The sequence below is a fragment of the Sus scrofa genome, chromosome 15 (assembly GCF_000003025.6).
Source record: "Sus scrofa isolate TJ Tabasco breed Duroc chromosome 15, Sscrofa11.1, whole genome shotgun sequence".
NCBI lineage: Eukaryota > Metazoa > Chordata > Mammalia > Artiodactyla > Suidae > Sus > Sus scrofa.
In genome coordinates this window covers 78,763,868-78,785,022 of record NC_010457.5, presented here as the reverse complement: position 1 = coordinate 78,785,022, position 21,155 = coordinate 78,763,868, and the positions used below count along the sequence as shown (strand labels likewise).

Here is a 21,155-nt window from a genome sequence, read left to right as displayed (position 1 = left end):
CAAATTCATCACTGATTTAAAAAACAAACAAACACTTAACTGGCTAAATATGAATTCCAAAAGTCCATCAGTATGATGAGGATGTTGATACTACTATCAGTCAGCCATCAGCATCTTTGATCAAAGGCTCACATACAGTACCTTTAGAAACTCATTTAAATAACAGTACTTTTCCTGATCTGTCTGATGTTCATCATTCTCCAGGGACAGCTTTCTTTTTTCTCAAAAATTATTATAATGAAGAACTAAAGCGAGCAGTATTTTAGATATCTTTAAGCAGTGACATTTAAAGGATAAACCAAAATTTCAAAATTTATCCCTTTTACCTTCTGAAATTACCTTTGTCTATTGCATCAACAAAACTGGTAATATGCCATAAGTGCTGTAAATGAAAAATTAGTTTTCTTCCTTCTTCCCTACTGTGTTTCTCTCTTGCGAGTCCCCTTCACTACTCACATGGAAAGCTTCACTTCTCGTATTTCTAGTCACCAAATATCGTAGGGGAGTTCCCCCCCAACAAGTCTCCAACACCAGCTGCGTGTCCTGCAATTGAACTCAATTCAACCACCGTCTACCAGAAGGTAACATCAGCTCTCACAGGCAAGGGTTCAGGCCCACAAGACTGCACCCCTACTCCTATGCCAGATGCCAGTGGCAAGCTCAGGTTTCACTAGTGCTTTTGACCAACCAAGCTAAAGAGGTTCCCACTACCCCCTCCTCAGGTTCGAGAACTCACAGAACTCAGGGAAATGCTACTGACATTACCAGTTTACTAAAGAATATGATAAAAGATACAGTGGAACAGCCAGATGAAGAGATACACAGAGTGAGGTCCGGAAGGGTACCGGGCTCAGAAGCTCTGTCCTCATGGGTTTGAATGTGCCACTCTCCCAGGTGGATGTATTCACCAACCTGCTCTTTGAATCCCCCACACCATCACTGCATATCCTCTTACTTTTACTCTCAGAACACTTACTACCACCTATCTTCTCCTGCTTTGTTCACTACTGTATTTCTCACCACCTGGAACCACATCCAGCACATAGGAGGAATTCAACAAATAATTTTTTGAAGGATTGACTGAATTAATTAATGCCTTCCTAATTGATATTTAAATTCATGAGATCAGGGGCCATGTCAGTTTTTCTTACTAATATTCCAGCAAGAATGTCTGGTATATAGAAAGTGAAGAGTAAAAATCCCTGAATGAATGAATGAATGAATGAAGGGTAGGAAAGGAGATTACTAAGAATCATACCCTTTTCCTACAGCACATTTGGGCTGGAAAAAGAGAAAAGCAGATGAGGACAAGGGACACTGGAGATAGAATTTTCCTATACCCCAAGTTTGTTTTAAAGAAAACATCTAAGAATCAAGAACCCAACTCTTTCTGTAACATGTTCAGTAAGTAGCCAATCAATGACTAGAAAAATAAGACTGCAGAGCCAGAACACCAGGCACTATATTAAGGCCTTCATTTGAGATTTAAAGAGAACTGAAATTTCACATACAATAACAAGAATCAAATGTTTAAGTTCTAAGTAATATCTACTTCCCTTCAAAGTTCTTTTCTGTTTTCAATAGCTCTAACAATTAAATCTTTTCTAAGGGCTTTTTTTTTTTTTTTTTTTTTTTTTGTCTTTTGTCCTTTTTAGGGCCACACCCGTGGCATATGGAGATTCCCACGCTAGGGGTCTAGTCAGAGCTATAGCCGCGGGCCTACCACCTACACCACAGCCACAGCAACGTGGGATCCGAGCCTCATCTGCGACCTACACTACAGCTCACAGCAATGCGGGATCCTTAACTCACTGAGCGAGGCCAGGGATCGAACCCACAACCTCATGGTTTCTAGTTGGATTCATTTCTGCTGTGCCACGATGGGAACTCCTCTAAGGGCTTTTAAAAATTATTTCCTAGGAGTTCCTGTCGTGGCACAGTGGTTAACGAATCCGACTAGGAACCATGAGGTTGTGGGTTCGATCCCTGCCCTTCCTCAGTGGGTTGACGATCCGGCGTTGCCGTGAGCTGTGCTGTAGGTCACAGACGCGACTCGGATCCCGCCTTGCTGTGGCTCTGGTGTAGGCTTGGCAGCTACAGCTCCGATTAGACCCCTAGCCTGGGAAACTCCATATGCCGCGGGAGTGGCCCAAGAAATGGCAAAAAGACAAAAACAAAAAAACAAAAACATTGCTACTCAACTTTACTAATTTTCACTATCTCTGATATGAAAAATAATATTTATGAAGGATTTCCTGAAAGAGAAGTAATCCACCCATTTCTAAAATAGCCTAAAATCTATCCCGGGATTAAATCATACCATCAAAAAGCTGTATATTATATTGGCCCCCTAGGGAAAATACTCTGCTGTAATATTCCTTTGGGATTATGCTATCAAGATGTATTGAGAAATATGTGAAATATGAAATCCATCGGTGAATTCACTGCTGGGACATAGTGTAGGATATTGTTCATCACTTTGCAGAGTATCTTCTCCATGAGGTTGAACAGGTCAACAGGTTTATTGCCCTATTTAATATGCTTGTTTAGCATATGAGTAGCTTGATTAATTGTTCTTCTCTGGCAGAAATAATTTTTGTTTGTACATACTGAATAATGAAATAATTGTGCTTCCTATTGTATGCTACATGAGAAATCACAGCTTTAATGCTCTTATATTAGAGCATTAAATTTCTCTTAGAAATGTTAGAGAAATTAATATATTTCTCTTATTAGAAAAGAAGAAAAGCTTAAAATTAATTATCTAGGTTTTCATTTTAAGAAACCAGACAAAGAGAGTAAGTTAAGCCCAAAGTAAGTAGGATAAAGGGTTGAAAAGCAAAAATCAATGAATTTCTCAAACAACAGAAAAAATCAACAAAAAATTGGTTCTTTCAAAAGATTAACAACAATTGAGAATCTCCTCACAAGGTTAGTGAAGAAAAAAGAGAGCAAACACAAATTACTAACATGAGCTATGAAGGAGGGAATATCACTGTACATCCTAAGGATAATAAAGTAATACTAGGAACAAATCTATGACAGTAAATCCGATAACTTAGATGAAATGGGCAAACCTTGAATCAACTTATTTAAGCTGACACAGAAGAAAAAGAAAACCTGAGTAGTCATCTATCTATTAAAGAGACAGAATCTGTCACCAAAAAACTTCCCACAAAGACTGCTCCTGACCAGATGATATCTATAAAACATTTTAGGAAGAAATAACATTAATATTACACCACTTTTTTTTAAATAGAGAAAAAAAGAAATGTTTCTTAGTTCAAGGACGTCCACTCTCACTCTTTCTGTTCAACTTTTCTCTGGCAATCCTGGCCAAAGCACTAAAGCATGAAAAATACATGATAAAAAAAAAACACAAAAAACATAGAGATCAGAAAGAATAAGTAAAAATGCCAGTACTCACAGACAATAAGATTGTCTACATAAAAAATCTGGAGGAATCTACAAAACAACTACTGAAACAGAATAACTTGTCCAAGGTTATACCATTAATCAAATCAAAACTAGAATCCAACAGTCTGGCTCCCAAACTCTTAACCCCTACACTATGCTTGCTACATCTGCATTAGCCTACAATCCCCAACACAGCCATTACAGTATTGAGATATTGGTCTCCTCCTTTGAAGTTCCAGAAACAGAGGTTCAGAAAGATTAATAACTTCACCAAGATCGCATGGCTAAAGGGTTGGCGATGGCAGAATGTTCATCCAAGTCTGGCGAATCCTAAAACAAAGTTAATTCAAAAATATGTTTTCCTGACTGAAATAAGGAAACAATGAGAAGATCCAGATCTAGATGATGAGGCCCTAAAATAAAGCGATGCAAAACAAAAGCCAAGAGAAGAACAGGTGACTGGTTAGGTATGACAAGGGACATAGGAAAGGGAAGATACAAGTGATATCGAAGTCTGAGAATGAGAGTGGTGGTGTTATTAATCAAACAGGGAAGTAAGAAGCAACTAATGGAGAAGAGAGTTATGAAAGATGAAGTCGGTTTTATATAATCCAAATGTCAACTTGTTAGGTTAGGGATACTTTTGTCTGTAAATGACAGAAAACCTAACAAAAGAGTGACGTGTAGAAACAGGACGTGTTCTTCATAAAAGAAAAAATTTGAAGGCAGACAACTATTGATCTAAATGCAGCAGCTGAAGTCAAAACTGGAGTCTGTGTTTTTCCTGGCCCTTCTTTCTGGGATTACAATATGGTTTTCATAGGCCCAGGCCTCAGTTGGTAATTCCAGGCAGACATAAGAGAACAAAAGAGTGTCAAACCCATGTGTACCTTCCATCGGTAAAGCAAAAACTTTCCTAGAAGCTTCTAGCAGACTTTTGCTCTGACTTACTGGCCAGAGGTGTGTCACTTGGGCACCTGGCTTCTAGAGAGGCTGGGAAGATAAGAATTTTGTTTTCCCAACCTCTCTAGCAGAGGTGGGTGCAGGAAAACAGTATCTGCCCCCAAATATTAATGGGATAGTTGATGTGAGACTATCCAACAGAGATTCAAAAATGCATCTGGTCTAGAAGATAAGCCAGAAGGATACAGAGTGTAAGTAATCTGCACAGAGCATAGGAAATGGGTAAGTGCTCCAAGAAAGAGTGTGCACAAAGAAGAAAGAGGGTAGTAACAGCGCAGTTTTTCCTGACTGATGCTCATGGATACAGCTGAGTAAACATGGCAGCCTGATGCCTCCATTCCAGCTGGTCAGATTGTTTGTTTTCCTATGTTTGGCTGGGTCTTTCTCTGTCATCCTCCCACCCAGTTAGTTCCATCCTCTTCCTCTTTCCTCAGTCTCTCGATATTCCCAAGATGGTCTCTCCTCTCCCCTTCCCTCAACTGTGAACTGAAGGGACTGGAAGGAAAATTCCCTCTTCCCTGCAACTGTTCAAATACATAAAGGTGGATCCAAATCTGGCTAAATTAGCTGCCTTTGGGAAGGGGAGGGGGAATACAGTGAGAAGCAGCTACTCTGGAAGGGCTATGAAATCTTATAAATGCAAAGGAAATTCAAACTAAAAAGGATCTGCCAATACCGCCCTCACTGAAGGACCTGGAAGACCATTTAGGGGAACCCAAACTAAAATACGGAGGCGAATTTGCTCTGCTGAGCACTACTTTTCCTTTGATGATTCTTTTGGGCTCCCAGGCCATGTTTAGGAAACGAAGTTGCAGGCCCAAGAATGTGATGGACCAGGTACCTTTCTCCTAGACCCACCGCTCCATGAGCACACCAACCTCCACGTGCCTCCAGTTTGAGGGAGTCCGGCTCTGGCTGAACCTTTCCTTTCCTAAAAATCTAAAAGGGCAGGTAGAAGCAGCACCACAGAAGTTAACCCTGATTACATAAGAGGCTGTGTTATCCTGTAATTGCTCCACACAAATGTCATGTGCTTCCATGTTTTGAAGCTCCAGTAAGATGAAGGTGTAGATAAGACAGTGGCCAAGCATTAAACTTTAAAAACAATATATTGCTGGGAGCTCTCTGGTGGTCTAGTGGTTAGGATTCGGCTCTTTCACCACTATGGCCCAGGTTCAATCCCTGGTCTGGGAACTGAGATCCCACATCAAGCCACATCAATCCCACATCATGGCCAAACACTCACAACATATTGCTAACATCACAGAGGAGGTCACCTGGTATAATTCATAATGCAAGCATATAACACTTCCGAAGGATTATTGCCCCCCAAAATCACATCTAAATCCAATCAAGCTTTAGCTCCAAATACCACATTACAGAGGACAAAGTAACACATTAAAAGACACCATGGGCTATAATTTTAATGTAGACTGTAAAAAAAAACCTGTTTCTTCAACAAATTTATTACGAAGAAGAAAAGGCGAGAGCTGGAAGGAGAATCCAGAGATTTAAAAAAGACCTAGCAACATATCAATTAAATATAACTTTTCTGGACCCTAATAAAACATGCTGCAAAAAAGAAAAATTTATGAGATAAATCGGAAATTTTGAACTCTGATTGGATATTTGATTATGCTAGGAATTAATGTCAAATTGTAAGATGTGTGACAATTTTTTTAGAGTCCTTAGTTTTTAGAGATATATACTGAAATGCTTACAGATAGAATAATATTGTATGGGACTAGATAGAATAATACTATATAGAATAATCCTGGGATAGTGGGGAACAGGTGTGGGTATAAATAAAACAAGACTGGCCGTGAGCTGATAACAGGTTGAGGAGAAGGGGGTGGGACAAGAAATTATTATTCTATTCTCTCTTCTTTTTGTATGTTTAAAATTTTTCCATAATAAAACATTTAAAATAATAGATTAGAATAGGGCAATACCATGTCATTAAAAAAAAAAAAAGTATTCACATCAGCCAAGAAAACAAGGAAGGCGGCAGCAGAGGCAGATGTTGATGGTGCCCAGTCAAAACCTTCCCAAGGTGAAGGGGGCCAGTGCAAGGACCGGCCTGCATGGTTGCAGAGACATCCTCCACCCCTGATCCCAAAAGCGCGTTCCTTAATCAAGGCACTACACTGAAGCGAGAGATAAAATGAACACAGTACAACACAGCAATACAATATAACATCAAGTGATACACAAAGAGGAGTGAATAGGCAACTGTGATGAAGTCTGCCTTGTGTTATTACATTGTTGGACAAAGTGTGCCATGGGAGCCCATGGAATGGTCCTCTAGCAGGGACAGGTGATCGCCAAACTGTCCTGACAGATTCCCAGAACTACCTTCTGATTATAATTCAATTCCCAGACTCTGTCGCTCTAGGAAGAGAATGAGCTGGCCAGAAGTCGTAAGAGTCCTGATCTCCTGGCAGCTTTGCTTCTCATTGTAAATGCATAACGTGGCCTTCTAATAACAACTGGATTTCCACACAGTTTGCCTAAAGAAGGAATAGCTTAGCTGAAGGTATCCACTTCTCTGATGTTATTTTCAAATTAAAGAACCGTCCTTCTAGTTTTTACAGTCTCGGAGAGTTTGGTGCCTATGTGTCTGCTCCTGAAGAATGTATTAGCTCTGGGTGTGCTGACAAATCAGGGTCCAAGACTGCCACACCAACCCTAAACCCTGGGTAATGTCGTCCCTTGGGACTTGCCTGGGTAGACACCAGTCTTCCCCAGTGACAGCCTTCTGCTCTGCATGCTTCTTTGATCCTCCATATTCCTCAAGGCTGGGACCGTGTCTGATACTTCTTTGATATCTGAGTCATCCTCTCTCACCATGTCTGCTTTGAAGCATTCTGGTTTTTAACAAATCTGTTCCTTGATTTCTTTCACTCTCATTCAGCACCATCGAAATAGCTAACTCAACATCTATTTGGGGATCAAGTCAGATGCAAAGACATGGGTAAGAGGCATTTTTTTTTGGCCATGCCTGAGTCATGCAGAAGTTCCTGGGCCAGGGATCAAATCCGCGCCATAGCAGTGTCCCAAGCCACAGCAGCAACACCACCAGATGCTTAACCCACTGAGCCACCAGGGAACTCCTAAGAGGCATTTTCTAAATGAAACTTTACTAATTTTTAAATTCCTTGCTGTTTTGAAAGATGACAACCTTTTCTACATATCCATACCACGCTAACTTCATTTTCTGCTTGGGTCCATGATCACCAGTGGTGCTCAAATAAGCCAATCAACCAAGGACTTTCCTCTATGCTATACTTCTAACCGAGGAAAAAGAAACCAAGCATTGTAAACTCCCTCCCAGGCAAAAAACAACTTCTTTTATCTCCAGTGGTTTCTCTGTCAATGGCTTAGGTAGATCTGTCTTCTCTAAAGGGATGGGAGACTTTTTCTCCCAAGAGCTCCATCGTAAATACACTCTGTGGGCCAGGCAGTCTTCACTGGTTGCATGGCCTCAGTTCTGCCACTGCAGTGTGAAAGCAGCTGCAGACAATATGTAACCAAATGAGCATGGCTGTGTTCCAATAAAACTTTGCTTATGGACATTGAAATTTGAATTTCATATAAATTTCATGGGTCACAAAATATTAATCTTCTTGTGGTTTATTTCCAACCGTTCAGAAATGTGAAAACATTCTCAGCTCAGGAGACAGGCAGGCAGCTGCCGGATTTGGCCCACGGGCCATAGTTTGCCAATTCCTTCTCTGTACTGATGAATACTGGCAGGGATTCACTACAGTATGTGAATATGTGTGGTCCCTTCCTAACATTTCCTAACCAGGAGCATTATGACCTGTAATGATTCTTAAAATTCACAAGTGGCAAAATGTAAAATCTTACGGGGAAAATATTTTCGCTAATATTTTGAAAAAATGATCAATGGTATTTCACATGTCTTAAATCCCAAATAGTAGGGTACTAAGTACTTACAGTTCTAGTTACAATTCCTGTTTAGAAAAAAATTGTAAGGTCAATGAAATAATGCTAAGCTTGTTTTGCTTTCACAATACTGCCTGCTGAGACTTTTTTTCAGTGTATTTTTATCATCTAAATGTTCAATGTCTTTCTGATTTTAAGATTAGCATTCATACACTCTCACCTTCTTAATCTTGCCATAGTCCAAGAACTTGGATGCTTGACACATAAAAAGCTTTTGATTTTCTGTCTTTGGCCTCATCCATATATCTACATATTTTAACCCCCTCCTCACATGAAAGCTTATAGAGTGCTGCCTGTCTATGATAACTTCCTCCGCCCACTTAATGAACATTCCTAAGGAATTATTTTCCTTTTGTTTTGTTTATTTGTTTCAACTTTCATTACATACTCCTTTACTCTTGCAGACTTTCCACTTTAATTGCCCTGTTTACTTCCAACCTCTCAGTTGCTCTTTTTCAAGCTGTCCACAATAGTTGCCACTTGCATAATACATCTGTCAAAACTACATTTCCCAGCTGTGGAAAAGGTCCCAGCATCATTTCCTCAAATAGGACCTGGCAGTTCACTGTACCATTTCCTCTTGGTTTTTGTGTGTGCTTGAAAATGTCCATAATCAAGAGTTTTAGAAAAATAGAGCATATGTTTCTATGCCCTCAATGTGGTCCCTAGAGGAATCTGTGGTTGAGAAGAAATGAGCATATTTACATGCCACACCTGTGTGTCTTTGTGCGCACCGCCCCCTTGCCTGGCATGCCCTCCTAGAATTCTCTGCCTGATAAAATTCCCCTCAATCTCCAAGGTCCAGGCAGGAACCTGTGGGAAACGTCCCTGGCAGAGCTCATGACTCTCTCCTCACTCCCAAAGCATTCCATACGTCTCCATTAAAGCACTTATCATTGCATTGTGGTTAGTTGTTTATGTAGCTATCCCACCCCCAGCTGCCCACCCCCTAAGTCAACAAACAACTCTCACCTTTTTTTTTTTTTTTTTCCATTCCTGGTGCCCAACACACTGCCTAACACAGTGCCTGGAATAGAGCATCAAAATTGCATTTCTCAGAAATATCGAAAGCCATGTCCCAAAAGGAATGACTTCAGAGGACTTCCCAGGCCAACTTCCATCAGTACCCTTAATCTTCCTCCCCCCCTAAAAAGTTAACAATCTAAGCAAAAACACAACTTCAAAACAAGTACCTCTAGGCCCTCTTACAAGGAGATTGCCACTCCTAAACTCTTCGTCAAAGGAATGCCAACATCAACACTGGGGAAAATGCAAGGTTCTCCTAACACCACAAAATAAAATACTCACATCGCACCTCACAGTTTTCAAAGTACTTTCACAATTTTTTTTTTTTTCATTTGGCCCATTCATCCTTGGAAAGACAGATAGCTTTATCATTTTTCACACACTCAAGTGAAATAAAAGTGACATGTCCGAGATCAGAGCTGGTGACAGCTCTGGGCCTAATACCCTTCATTTATTGATCTGTCTACTCTCCGGCACTCCAGGAATGCTAGGCTCAATATTTGTGGAGGATTCCACCCCCCAACCCCATCCCGAAAATTTTCCCCATTATGAATAGTGATGTTAGACTAGATTGTGGCACTATGTTCTAAAAATCCATTCCAAACAAAATCATTTGGGCAAATACACATTTTGAAAAGACTCAAATACATCCCACTTGTGTTAGTACTGCTCTCTGATTTTGCAGAAGGTACTTATTGATTAAAGGGTTGCTGGTGAATTACTGACTGTTCAAAAAATGGTATGCCATGCATTTCTGCAAAAAGAAAAATGCAGTCTATTATCTACAAAATTCACCCATGAGGAAGCACCGCTATTTATAAGTACAAGAGCTTGATTTTCTCTCCTTTGATAATCCATCTTTCCTAAACTACTAAATTTAGATTACTTATCATATTAGCAGGCTCTGCATTTATACTTGCTCTTAGTTCCTCTACCTAATTCCGTATGATTTAACCATCACTTCAATTCTCTTACTATTTATTGCACCGCAACCCTTCTAATATTAGCACGGATCATCTTAGACGTAAATAGGGCACTGCCTGCCAAAAAATCTTGCTACTGTGTGGTAATTGAAAGTAAAAATTATTTCTCAGATACATTAACTTATTCAAATGAGGCCCATTTAGCTTTTCTCGAATTAATTTTTTTTTCAACAAACGCCTCTAATAGTAAAGTATGCAGAGCATGTCACACTTAAGATTTTCAATTTTGATCTGGTTACGAATCTGCTAATTGTAAAAATTTCAATATGGCAGGGCGCAAAATATTTCACACAAATGCAAATAGAGATGTCATGCAGTTAGCTGCAGGACATGAATCATTGCCCTGCTGCATCAAACTCGAAAATCAGAGGCAGTTCACTCGGCAAGATTTCTTACCCAGTTCTTAAAAGTTCAGATGCATTACCTTTTTAATCAGTGAAATAAACTATAATTGCTAACATACTGTGTAATGTTTACCGCTAAACCCACAATCTGGACAAACAGAAAATTATGCTGTCAGAGCCTGGAAACAACTGCAGTCCGCTGTTTCACACAGCACCCTCCTTACACAGGGCTGTCTTTGGGAGTTACAATGCCTTATGGCTTTAATTTTTTAGCGTAAGGGTCATTTCCCCAGAGGCAGGTGTTAGGACGAAAGCAGTCTCCCGCGTGACCTTCCTAACACAGACCTTGAGCAAGAGACTGCGGGGGCAGAAAGCTGAGAATTTCAGAAGGCACTTGACAGCTCCACTGGGTCCTTCACACTTGGCTTTCAGGAACAACAAAAAAAGCATGTTACTCTGCACCTGCCTCTCCCCCCACCCTCCTTAAAACTTCAATTACCTTTACCCCTGAGGGTCTGAATAGTGGGAAGAAGGTAGGTCTCTATTCTTCTGTTCCGGGAAGCCAAGGAAAATAAACCCCCACCCAAGCGCGGGGCCGGGAGTCGCGGGGGGCGGGGGCCGAGGAGACCCGGGGCACTGGAGAGGCTGGGGCTCCCCTCACTGCTCCGCAATTTCTCCACCACGTGTGAAAATCTCCTGCACGAGGCGCCTACTGGGAGGCCTGGGTCGCGTCCCCCTGGGATCCAGGGCGCTGAGCCTCCGCCCCCTCCCCGCTCGGGGACCCTCCTCCCGCGGCCCCGGCGGGCGTCTCCGCGGCGATCTCCAGGCAGAGGCAGCGCGCAGAGCCCCGGCCTGGAGGGGGCCCTTCCCCGGCTACCTTTTATCCAGGCAGGCGATCCACTCGGCGGAGGAGGAAGAATGGGCAGCGTGCGCAGCGACCATGTTGGGCAGCGGCGCGCGGTGTCCCCAGGCTGCGGCGACCTCCCGCGCTCGCTCTGCCTCCGCCTTGCCTCCGCTTCGCTCGCCGCGTGGACCCGCTCCTCCCCGCCCGCCTCGCGCCCAACTCGGCGGCGATGCGCCCGCCCTCCCAGCGGCCTGCCGGGCTGGGGGCCGGCGAGGGAGGGGGACCCGAGGGGCGGGACGCGGGGACCGCGCTGCACTGCGGCGCCCGGGGGGTGGGGAGTCCCGCGGTCCCGCCCGCTGCGGGGAGGAGGCTGGGGGCGCCCCGGGCTGGCGGGCCACCTGCGACAGGTGGCTGCTCCTTCTCGGGAAGGCCTGGGCCCCACCCCTCACCTCCTGGCCTCTGAAGCGTGGAGGGAGGGAAGGCGCCACGGGTGGGGGGACGGGGGACGGATGTCAGTGTCTATATATTTTTCATACAGCAAATGCCACTAAAATGGCTGCTGTCTCTCGTTTCCTTAGAAACCCATTAGTCTTCCTCAGCAGCTGTCAAAACTTGCTCACCTTTCCTTTTTCCCCTTTAAAAAGAGATGGAGAGGAGGGCTATGCTGGCGTAGGCTGGGAGCGCCCACAGAGGTCTCAGAGCGTGGAGTCTAGGGGACAGTTTCTCCTGAAGGGTGAGAAGGGCTGGGATAGAATGGAGAGGCCGTGTAGGTATGGTTGGCGGTCCGGAGGGGAGGCTAGTGGGCCAGAATGGTGACCAGTGGGGGTTGACAAACCAGTCTCTGGACTTGAACCTTGGACTTGCTTGGGTTTCTATCACTTGCTTGGTGGAAAAAAACCACACACACTAAGAACTGGAAGTAATGGGGCTACAGCAGAACTGAGATTTGGATGCCAGGGCCAAGATTCCATGCACTTGGGGTAACCTGAGTGGCTGACTTCATATGTCCTTTCCGTGGCTGGAGTGTGGAAGGAGTGGCCACTACCCCGTCTCTGGTAGGTGTACAAAATAAATATGCCTAGAAGTTGTTCGGTTACACTCTGCCAAAAGTCAAATTACATACTGATGGCTGTTTAGGAATTTGGGGACAAGTTAAATCTTTTGGTCTACTACCAGGCAGTGTTTTGATATAGATGGTGTGCATTTGGGAGTAGACAATGGGGAAAGAGATGTAGGATTGCTAACCTCACTTTGCTTTTTTTCTCTCTACCCTTCTCTCTCTCCCCTGCTCAGAGGAGGTTCAAGGAGACTGGAGAGAATGAAACAGCAGGTGCGTTCTGGCATGCTTTTATCCTACTCAAACTCCAAAGAATCTGCGTTTCCCCTCTGCTCAGTAGCCTGGATCTGGTTTCAGACCTGCCACGGTTCCCTCGGCAACACCTCCCTGCTCAGAGCTTGTCCCCCAGGTGACCTCCATCCTGTTGGTTTCTACCATGTTTAAGGTAAATCGCATTTAAAATGCTATTCTGTACAAAGATTGTCAAAGGCATGTATGTTGTTGCTTTTTTTATGATCGAGGTATGAAGAAGGAAATGAGTCTCCTACATTTAAGATTCATATATAAAGGCATTAGAGAGTTCTTGAGACCATTTCAAGGTCACCAAATGCTTTCTCAAAATGCCTTTACTCAGAGAATGCTTATAGGTAAGGAGCCAGAGGCTAGAGGATAAAAGGACTGCGCATGACCTGTCATTTCCGGAGGCTCCGAGTTGCCATAGTTTTTCGCTATGATACTAATAATAGTTGCCATTTATTGAACTTCCGCTGAGTGTCAGATGCTGTGCAGAATTGTCTACATGTGTTATCTCATTTAATCTTCAGAACATTCAATGAAGCAGAGCCAGGACAGATGTCCAGGGTTACTCCACCAGGAGGGACAAATATCTTTAAAAATGTAATGTAAATAGAGAAAATTATGTTTCTCAGTACTTTGGGGGAGAGTGTGGATTGGATTGGAAGAAAAGATGCTGATGAGCTGCTTGGAGTAGGAGTGAGAGCCCAAGGATTCTAACATGCTCGTGTGGGTCTAATGTACTGCTAGGCTTTTGTATTGCCCTGTGAGGACCCTGTCTTCCCTCTAGATAGAAGTTAAAGAATTGTTTAAAGAATAGTCTTTTGAAGGAGCACCAAGAATCATTGACTTGCCCAGAGCACGAACATGTCGCTGTTCAGCCCTGGATATAGGTTCCAGTAACTCCAATATACTGACTAGGACACTGAGCCTCAAGAGGGGTCAATACCTTGCTCATGAGACCCCAGCTACTGGAGTGGGGGACCCCGAATCGGATTCAGGTCTGTCTGATTCCAAAGCCTTTGCACTTGGTGATGGAGTCACTGGTTCTGTCTATAGCCTAAGAGTAGAAGCCATACCAAGTAATAAGAACACCCTGAGGATGTGGGTTTCCATCTCTGGCCTCACTCAGTGGATTAAGGATCCGGTGTTGCTGCAAGTGTGGCGTAGGTCACAGATGTGGCTTGCGTTCAACCCCTAGCCTGGGAACTTCCATATCCTGGTGCAGCTGTAAAAAGAAAAAAAAAAAAAAAAGATACAATCATATGAAAACTCATAAGCACATGCATGTAACTTGCTACTTACATTAAATTTTGTATATATGTGTTGAGATACATGTATTCATATGGACCTAAAAGCATTCATATTTTATAGGCTGCTTTTTCTACCTGTGATGGAAAAAATGCTTTATATGTTTAAAAGATATCCTCATTAACATTTTACTGGCTACAAAATATTCCAACATATGGGTATAAATTTACCTGAACTTTTTTAAAAATTGAGGTATAGTTACATTTAATACTATATTCGTTTCAGGTGTGTAGCATGATTCAATATTTATATACATTGCAAAACAATTGCCACAATAAGTCTAGTTAACATCCATCACCACACATAGCTACAGTTTTTTCTCTTGTAATGAAGTTTTAAGATCTACTCTCCTAGTAACTTTCAAATATACAATACAGCATAATTAGCTATAGTAAACTTTTGTTTGAAACCTATTATTTTGATTGGCAAAAAATGTTTCTGCTAAATCTCCTTCCTGTGTGACAGCGCACTCTGTGACAGCTACAAATCTCCACTGATGATCTCCAGTGAGATGAGGATGAGAAATCACAAGGCCCAAGTTTGTTAAAGTGAGTTATTACTAGTTGTAGAACTTTCAATGAGTTACTTAATGTTAGAGCTCCATTTTATTCATCTGAGCAGAGCTAGGAATTTGAAGACAGACAGCTGCGTTCAACTTCTAGCTTCATCTTCTAATAAGTGTTTGACCTTAAATGAATTACTTAGCCCAAGACCTTGTTTCATCACCTGTAAAGTGGAGAAGTTAATGGATGAATGTGATAGAACATTAAGCATAAGTGCCAATTCCAATAGTATGTGCCAATTCCAACTCTTGGCTATTAGTGTTGTTATTATTCTCTGTACAATGAAGATAAACATTTCACAGGGACTTGGTGGCAGTCAATTGAGATCATCCATACTAAAGGGCCTTAACATTTGTGAATTGCAAGTTTTGACTGTGTAGGTTACAGAGATGGATCTGCATCCCAGAGAAATAGTAAAGCTTTCCAAGGACTTTTGTAGACTCAGTCTCACAATCTTTTCCCCATTCAGTCTATGCCTAGCTCTGTCATTCTTCACGACAGCTGCAAGTACATACTACTGGCTAGTTATTGCATTAAGTAGAACAACAGCACAGTAATAGAAGTAGGACAAGTCTCTATGTTTTTCCATTTTGGGAATTCTATTAAAGATTGGGCATTTGCTTATATATATGTAAAGGGAGAATCTAGTTCACCATGTTTTAAGTACCTCTTGGAAGGTGGGTTATAAAAACACATTCATCACCCCTGCTCTTGATATAATCTATTTATTCAAGAAGTGATACTTCCAGGGTGAAGTTATAGCAGCAGTTTTTAATATTTTCCCTCACAGTCTCTTTAAACTTGCTCAGGGAGGGTAATTCTATCCCTGCCACTGTAGATAGCTTTTTTGGTCACTTATAGGTAACAGAAAGCACTAGTCTTTCTAGGAGAATGTTGAAATCAATGCATTACTGACTACTCCAATCTTAATTCAAAGAAAAGAATTTTCTCCTCCTCTGCCATCTTCAGCTGGTCACAGGCAGGTGTCTAGTCTTTAGGAAAGAGGATATCGTTTCCTTTCCTTGCCCATCTTTGCCGCTACCTAATACCTGCTGGTTCTTACCCTTCCAGGAATAGAGGAATAGGAAAGGGAGGGGAACAAAAGGAGGGTGGAAACAGTTACTTGGCTGGAACAGTTGTAAGATGGTGTGGCATGTTCCCGGCCTGGCAAAGGCAGCTCTTGGGTGCTTTCATGTATGCTTGAGCAGCCTCCCTACTCACCCTTCAACATAAGCAAGTTGGCTACCAGTCCCCCATTCAGACCTAGCTTTCTTGAGACCCCCTCCAAGCTGCCTCCCTCTGTGGGAGTCTCAATTTATACTCCACCCACATCCAGGTGTCCTCTTGAGCAGGACATCAAGGACTGCAGGCTGGTTCTCTCCTGTGTGGCCCTCTGCTGATCCGTAAATACTTGTGCCTGCTTTGCTGTAATAACCTGAGTGCAGACCAGTCCTACTGACAGCACTTCTCGCTGTTGCCAAAGAAGCTCACAGTCCCTCTCTTCTGATGTTTAGATTTCCAGGGCTCGAGTCCAGTCAGACATCAGTCCCCTATACTCCCAACGGTAGGGATCTGTTCTCTGGGTGGCCAGTGGAAGCCCTCGCTTCCCTCCCCTTGGTGATGGGCATCTCAGCACAGCTCTCACCAAGAAAATGCTCCTCATGGAATCCTTCCTCAGCTGCCATTTCCTATACACTTTTATTTGCTCCTTTGGGCGAGGAGTTTTAAACTCATGAAACTGGTCTTTGGTATTTTGATTGAAAGCCTGCATCTTGGCTCCTTACATTGGAATTTCATATCTATTCTGTTTTGGGGCCTCAGATGAAATTTGCATTTAGCATCCGTGACAGGCTAATGAAAACTGAATCAAGTCAGCTCCCTTTTCCATACCGTCGACATTAATGCCTACTCAACCAAGACAACTGCCTTTTCCAGGCAGGGCTACCCACCTGGGAGTTATAAGGAATACCACGCTCATTAGGAAAGTATAGCTCCCTGCTCCCCTGAGCTTGCTAAAGAAGAAATGCGTAACTTAAAACATCTGATCAGGAAAGCCCCAATTTGTGGATTATAATAAAAACTTTGTGGTTTAGTTTTAAACTTTGAAGATTTGTTGATGTCAGGGGGAGTATATTATATTAAAATCTTAAAACAGGGAGTTTCCATTGTGGGTCAGCAGTAACGAACCCGGCTGGTATCCATGCGGACATGGCTTCCATCCCTGGCCTCACTCAGTGGGTTAAGGGATCTGGCATTGCCATGAGCTGTGGTGTATGTCGCAGGTGCAGCTCAGATCCGTCCCCTAGCCTAGAAACTTCCATATGTCAAGGGTGTGGCCCCAAGAAGACCAAAAAAGAGATCTTAAAACAGTAGTAAGTGACTGTAGAAGGTGGTTAAAATTTTGTTTACAGTGACATAAATATTGTTTTTTTTGTTTTGTTTATCTTTTTGCCATTTCTTGGGCCACTCCCGCGGCATATGGAGGTTCCCAGGCTAGGGGGTCTAATCGGAGCTGTAGTCACTGGCCTATGCCAGAGCCACAGCAACGCGGGATCCGAGCCGTGTCTGCGACCTACACCACAGCTCATGGCAACGCTGGATCGTTAACCCACTGAGCAAGGGGCAGGGATCGAACCTGCAACCTCATGGTTCCTAGTCGGATTCGTTAACCACTATGCCACGACGGGAACTCCAAATATTGTTTTTTAAAAATGTTATCCACAAGGCAAAGTTACAAATGACCCATAATATGTATATGACTGAATTAGATATTTATTACACAGTTGTATGTTGTAGAAAGAGAGTTGTTTGTTGGTTTTGGTATTTATATCATTGTGGCATATAAAAGCTCGTGACAGAGGAATTAGCTATGTAGCTTTAATTGCACTTTATATGTGTCCAATTTTGAGGCACTGGAATTAAACAATAAAATATTATAAAATCAAGAAATAATAGGTTTGGGATCATCTAGTGACTGCCTTCCAATTTCCACATTCATAAAGGTTAATATGGAAATTTAAGTCAGCAGTGTTTATACTCCCTGCAAAGAGGCTATGTGCAATTAATAGTGCCTTGTTTTACAGAAAGGTAAAGTATACAGTCAAGAGGCATAGTTAAAATGAACCTTCTAGGAGTTCCCGTCGTGGCTCAGTGGCTAATGAATCTGATTAGGAACCATGAGGTTGCGGGTTCGTTCCCTGGCCTTGCTCAGTGGGTTAAGGATCCGGCATTGCTATGAGCTGTGGTATAGGCCACAGAGGCGGCTCGGATCCAGCGTTGCTGTGGCTCTGGCATAGGCCAGTGACTACAGCTCCGATTAGACCCCTAGCCTGGGAACCTCCATATGCCGCAGGTGCGGCCCTAGAAAAGGCAAAAGACAAAAAAATAAATAAATAAAATGAACCTTCTCCTCCCAGAATTATTCAGTTAAAATTTGTGACGTAGGAGTTCCCATCATGGCTCAGTGGTAACGAACCACTAGTATCCATGAGGATGCAGATTCAATCCCTGGCCTTGCTCAGTGGGTTAAGGATCTGGTGTTGCTGTGAGCTGTGGTGTAGGTTGCAGATGCAGCTCAGATCCTGTATTGCTGTGGCTGTGGAATAAGCCAGCAGCTACAGCTCTGATTCGACCCTTAGCCTGGGAAACTCCATGTGCCGCAGGTATGGCCCTAAGAAGCAAAAATAAATAAATGAATAAATAAAATTGTGACTTAGTTATGGAAGAACGCCCTAAGAGAAGAAAGATCTTTTGCTCTAGAATTAAAATTGTATGCTAAACATTCTGACTTCCACGTAGAAAACTGGTGTTATTGTGTTGGTTCATTGGACACCAGAACTGCCTGTCTAGGGGGAGTGGGCTATGAAAGAGCTTGAATGCTACAACTGGCCACCTTTCCAGAGAGACTATTCCTCTGGAACCAAGACTGGTGAAAATCATTGCTATGCAACATTAATCACTCTGATCCAAACCAGGCATAAGGACTAAGCAACGCTGTAGCTGTACTAATGGAAGGCCCCTCTGCGGGTGGACATGTTCTCTCTGCCACTTCCTCAAGATGAACTTGGGTAAATAATTTGGGGTGAGGAAAATATCGCCATATCACTGCATTTGTCTTAGGCCTTTTTTCTAATGGAATATCTCTATATCAGTTGAAATAACAAGCTACTAGTGCTTTTTGATATTGTGTGAGAGAAGCATAGTCCATTATTCAACTCAGAAAATCTCTACCTATGTTATTATACACATTTTTCACATTAATAGAGAAAATTACCATGAAAACAATTTTGAATGAATAACAGTCACCTAGCTTTTGTTACATGTTCTCTTTCATCTGTAATCCAATATGGACTCCTTCATATTTCAAAACTAGCTTACTTTATATCATGGATTCCAGATTCCACAGAGAAAATAAGCACAGCAAAGAGAGAGTGTGACTAAAAATCTCATTGATCGTATTAAACCAAGGGCACACAGAACTTGAAGGAAATAAAATAGGGAACCATCATTTCAAGCCAGATTTATAAAAACCTTGACTGGGCAATAAGATAATGATGAGTTGAGCTCATTTGCTTGGATGGCACCAACATTCACGTACAATATATGGCAGTGCCACACCACTAAAGAAGGTGTATTTGCTGGCATTTCCGGATTAAAAGTACCAGTCCATTCCAGAGGCAGAAAATAACTGGGAATCCTTAGGAAGAGGAAGAGGTCAGGAAGCAAAGATAGGATTCTTTGCCTGCTATAACCTGCAGAGCCAGGACTTCGCATGCTTTCCCTCTTCCACCTGCACAAGAGGGAGAGTCCTACTCTGTCCTCTTTCCTCTCTCTGATGACCCAGAGGCCTCACTGCCCTGTTGCCTACTGCTCCTCCCCTCCTCCAGGAGCTGCACAGTTTAAACCCTGAAAATGAAGCCTTTCCACCAGGTGAACCTAGGCCCTGACCTGCTTAGGACAGGCCTGTCTGTGTCTAGGAGAACCCCACTGCCACCCACTCAGCTAACCCCCAAGAGACTGGGGAGATGGGGCCTTTTTCATTTTTTACACCCATTAATTCATATAGTCATTCAGCTCAATAAAGAGGTATTGAATTCCTACCATGTGTTGGGCACTGTGCTAGACACTGAGGAAAGAGCAGAGAAGAGACAGACCAATTCCCTGCTTTCATGAATGCTGCTGTAGTGGTGAGATGAGAGAGAAGCTAACAAGCATGTAAACAGACCCATGAGGATAAAGGCTGTGAAGAACAATTAAGTAACATAAAGGAATACAGAAATGGAGAGGGGACTTCTACTCGGTCTAGTCGGAAAAGACCTTCCTGATAAGGTGACGTTTGAGCAGAACTGTCCACACACCACCTGTCTCACCCTCAGCCACTGGCTTCTCTTCAGCTGCTGTAGTTAATTGACCCCGGAGCGCCCCACACTCCATAGTTTCCCTGCCCGAGGCTCACCAGCCACAGGCCTAGAATATCTGGCTCCTCCCGCCAAACTCAGCTGAAAAGCCAAACTGCAGGGCCTCGTTTCCTGAGCAACTGCTGATGGGGCTGAATGATGCAATCCAGAAAAGCAGAGGCTTTAATTCCCCCAGTGACCTTTGACCAGTGAGAGGTGATTGGAGGATACCGGGCAGATAAACCCCCCTCTTGCTTCCTCTGATGGACTGGTTGGATGCACGGTTTCTCCATATACCCTGTCTGGAGTCAATACGTGTGGCTGAACCTGTGCTTACTGAGTGCTATGGGTTGGATTGTGCTCCCCAAATAGATATGTTGGAAGCTTCACCCCTGTAAACATGACCTTATTTGGCAATAGCGTCTTTGTAGATGTCATCAAGTTAAGCTGAGGTTTTTAAGGTGGATCCCATTGCAGTGTTGACTGATGTCTTTGTCAGAAGAAGACAGAGATACACTGGGAGAACACGGCTGTGTGATGGTGGAGGCAGAGTTTGGGATGATGCATCTACACTCCAAGGACGTCAAGGAATGCCAGCAAACACCAGAAGCTAGAAGAGGCAAGGAAGGATCTCCCTTACAGGTTTCAAGATGCTGATAGGCCAACGTCTTGAGTTTGGACTAGTAGCCTTTAGAACTGTGAGACCATACATTTCTGCATTTTAAGGGATCCAGTTTGTGGTACTTTTGTTACAGCAGCTGGAGGAAACTAATACTGAGTGACCAGCTGTATTGGATTATATCTCCCAAGTAAAGCACTAACAGGCCTTGCCTGAGGCTGTTTCCAGAGACCTGAATAAATAAAGGATGATATTTGAGGGGTTATTTGAGGACAGAACTCACAGACAGAGGGAAGAGTTGATGCAAAGGCCTTGAGGTGGCAGCTCCTTTGAGGTGTAGGAGAGACAGGAAGGAAGCCAGCAGATTTG

The 21,155-nt window shown here is 43.0% G+C and overlaps 1 protein-coding gene and 1 long non-coding RNA gene across 10 annotated transcripts in view; one reads left to right on the top strand and one right to left on the bottom strand.

Moving 5' to 3' along the window:
* The window catches only part of RAPGEF4 (Rap guanine nucleotide exchange factor 4), a 321,221-nt gene extending 309,468 nt beyond the window's left edge, over window positions 1-11,753 (bottom strand). The window contains 1 exon segment of the mRNA XM_021075197.1: window positions 11,580-11,753. Coding sequence (XP_020930856.1) covers window positions 11,580-11,644 — 65 coding nt within the window. The 5' untranslated portion in view covers window positions 11,645-11,753.
* Window positions 10,595-21,155, top strand: part of LOC110256990 — a 127,589-nt gene continuing 117,028 nt past the window's right edge. For 6 of the 9 annotated variants that reach the window (XR_002339099.1, XR_002339097.1, XR_002339096.1 and 3 more), the window contains exons 1-2: window positions 10,595-11,235; window positions 12,840-13,048. This is a non-coding gene — a long non-coding RNA (uncharacterized LOC110256990). Of the gene's footprint in view, window positions 11,236-11,915; window positions 12,602-12,839; window positions 13,049-21,155 lie in introns of those variants that run through there. The other 3 variants (XR_002339101.1, XR_002339100.1, XR_002339095.1) reach the window with 3 other exon arrangements.